Below are 2,310 nucleotides of genomic sequence, written 5' to 3'. Positions count from 1 at the left end.
CTAAGTAAGATCACCAGTACAACTAGAAAACCTTTGTTTGTAGATGAATGCACTACCAAGCAAATAAGAATCTCCTATGCTTGGATGCTGATAGAAGTCAATGTAACAAAGACCCTGCCTAATGAGATAGTTGCTATGGATCCTAGAGGTAGAAAATTCCAATAGTAGTTGGTGTATGAGTGGAAGCCTAACTATTATGACAAATGCCAGAAGATTGGACACATATGCCCTGCTCAGTAAGGGCCTAAAATGCAGCAGAATAAGCAGCCAAAACGAAGAAGAGAACAAAATAAAGTAACATATGAATAGAGATATAAAAGAGCAATGGGGTTGAAAAGTGAATCAGCCACAAACATACACAGCACAACAACAAGAACAGGTTAGCTTAGCAGTAGTGACTCAGGAAGCTAACTTGTCATAGAAGACTAGAAAGATTCATGAGATTACTAGACATGAGGCTACAATAATGAGATCAGGAGGTAAAGGCAAAGGGGTGGAAAGCCCAGTGATGAACTTAGAAATTTTCCTTTACTATCATCTCCTATAAATAGGAATAGCCTCCATAAAGGGTCTACGAGTACTAGTGTGAGCTCCTCTCTACATCATGACAAAGGTGGGGGCACTCACAAGACTCTATGACTTGGCTAATATGGAATGTCAGGGGCATCAATAAGTGGTACAAACAGAAAGAGCTAAAGAACTATCTAAAAGCTAAACACATAAAGTTTGTCGGTATCATAGAAACTCGAGTTAAGGAACATAATATGAAGAAAGTGTGCTCCCATATTTCCCCTGACTGGGAAATTTTGCACAATTACATATGTGCAACTAATGGGAGAATTTGGCTAATATGGGATACCAGATATTATAAAGTTACTCTAATTAGAGCAGAAGTACAAGTTGTTCATTGCCTAGTTAATGGAATAATAGGAGATCAGGAATGTCTACTTACAGTGGTCTATGGATACAACACTATTCAACAGAGGAAACAATTATGGGATAACCTAATTGAGATTGGACATGGGGTCAAAAAACAATGGATCCTTGGAGGAGATTTCAAATCTATATTGCAGCTTCAAGACATGATCAATGGAAATCCAGTAAACCTTGCTGAGGTTCATGACTTCACAAAGTGTGTTCAAGATTTAGGTATTAATGAATTGGCATAGGAAGGAGATTACTACACTTGCTCTAGCAAACAAGATGGAATGGATAGAATCTGGAGCAGAATTGATAGAATATTTGGCAACTATAAATGGATGATGCAATGGGGACACATCACTACTGTATATGATGTTCCTTTCATATCTGATCATGCTCCTATGAGTTTGAATCTCACAGTAGACTAGAAAGAAAATTTCCTTTAAATTCTTCAATCTGTGGGTTGAACATAAAACCTTCCTAAGTATTGTACAACAAGTTTGGAATCAGAGAGTGTACAGGTGGACAATGCAAGACATCTGGGTGAAATTGAAGAAACTCAGACCATTACTCAAGAAATTTAATATTGAAGAGTTTAAATTCATTAGACAGAAGATTGATACAGCTAGGAATGAGCTTCTTATAGTTCAAAAGAGCATTAATGCTAGTTGTACTAATGATCTGACTGAGAAGGAGAATAATCTTATCCAAAGCCTAGAAAAATGAGATATGCTAGAAGACAGAGCCTTAAGACAAAAAACTAGATCTAAATGGATAAAATTAGGTGACTCTAATACAAGGTATTTTACAGTTGTGATAAAGGAAAGGGTCCATAGGAAGCAGATCCAGAAACTACATTCACTTGCAGGTTGTAGATTAACTGATCCGGAAGCTATTAAAGTGGAGTTTGTTGAGTTCTATAAATCACTGATGTGGACGGCTGCCCACTCACTACCTGAAATAGACAAGTTGGTAATACAAAAGGGACCAAGTCTTTCACAACAACAGAGAATGGAACTTTGTAGAGATGTAACTGAGGAAGAGATCTATGAAGGACTATGCTCCATTAGAGAAGATAAAGCACCAGGAATAGATGGCTACAATGCATATTTTTTCAAGAAGGCATGGCCTGTTATCAAAGAGGAAGTCATAGAAGTTGTGTTAGATTTCTTTTCTACAAGCCGGATATACAGAGCTATCTATTGCACTGCCATCACATTAGTGCCCAAGACTATCAGGCCTGAAACTGTAAAGAAGTTTCGACCAATTACCTATTGCACTGTGCCATACAAAATCATCTCTAAGGTTCTGGCAGCTCCACTACTACAAGTTGTCATTCCCACTGTTATCAATGAAGCTCAGTCTGGATTCATTCCAGGGAAAAGAATT

At 37.7% G+C, this 2,310-nt stretch overlaps 1 protein-coding gene across 1 annotated transcript; it reads left to right on the top strand.

Annotated features, from left to right (window-relative positions):
* The first annotated feature begins 324 nt into the window (after window positions 1-324).
* LOC138868259 (uncharacterized) lies at window positions 325-1,647 on the top strand. Its single transcript, XM_070145797.1, has 4 exons — window positions 325-379; window positions 742-1,115; window positions 1,170-1,340; window positions 1,432-1,647. Exons 1-4 carry the CDS (start codon window positions 325-327, stop codon window positions 1,645-1,647), a joined length of 816 nt encoding a protein of 271 aa, XP_070001898.1.
* The last annotated feature ends 663 nt before the right edge of the window (window positions 1,648-2,310 follow it).

The sequence above is a fragment of the Nicotiana sylvestris genome, chromosome 5 (genome assembly GCF_000393655.2).
Source record: "Nicotiana sylvestris chromosome 5, ASM39365v2, whole genome shotgun sequence".
Classification (NCBI taxonomy): Eukaryota; Viridiplantae; Streptophyta; class Magnoliopsida; order Solanales; family Solanaceae; genus Nicotiana; species Nicotiana sylvestris.
This window is presented reverse-complemented; position numbering and strand designations above follow the sequence as displayed.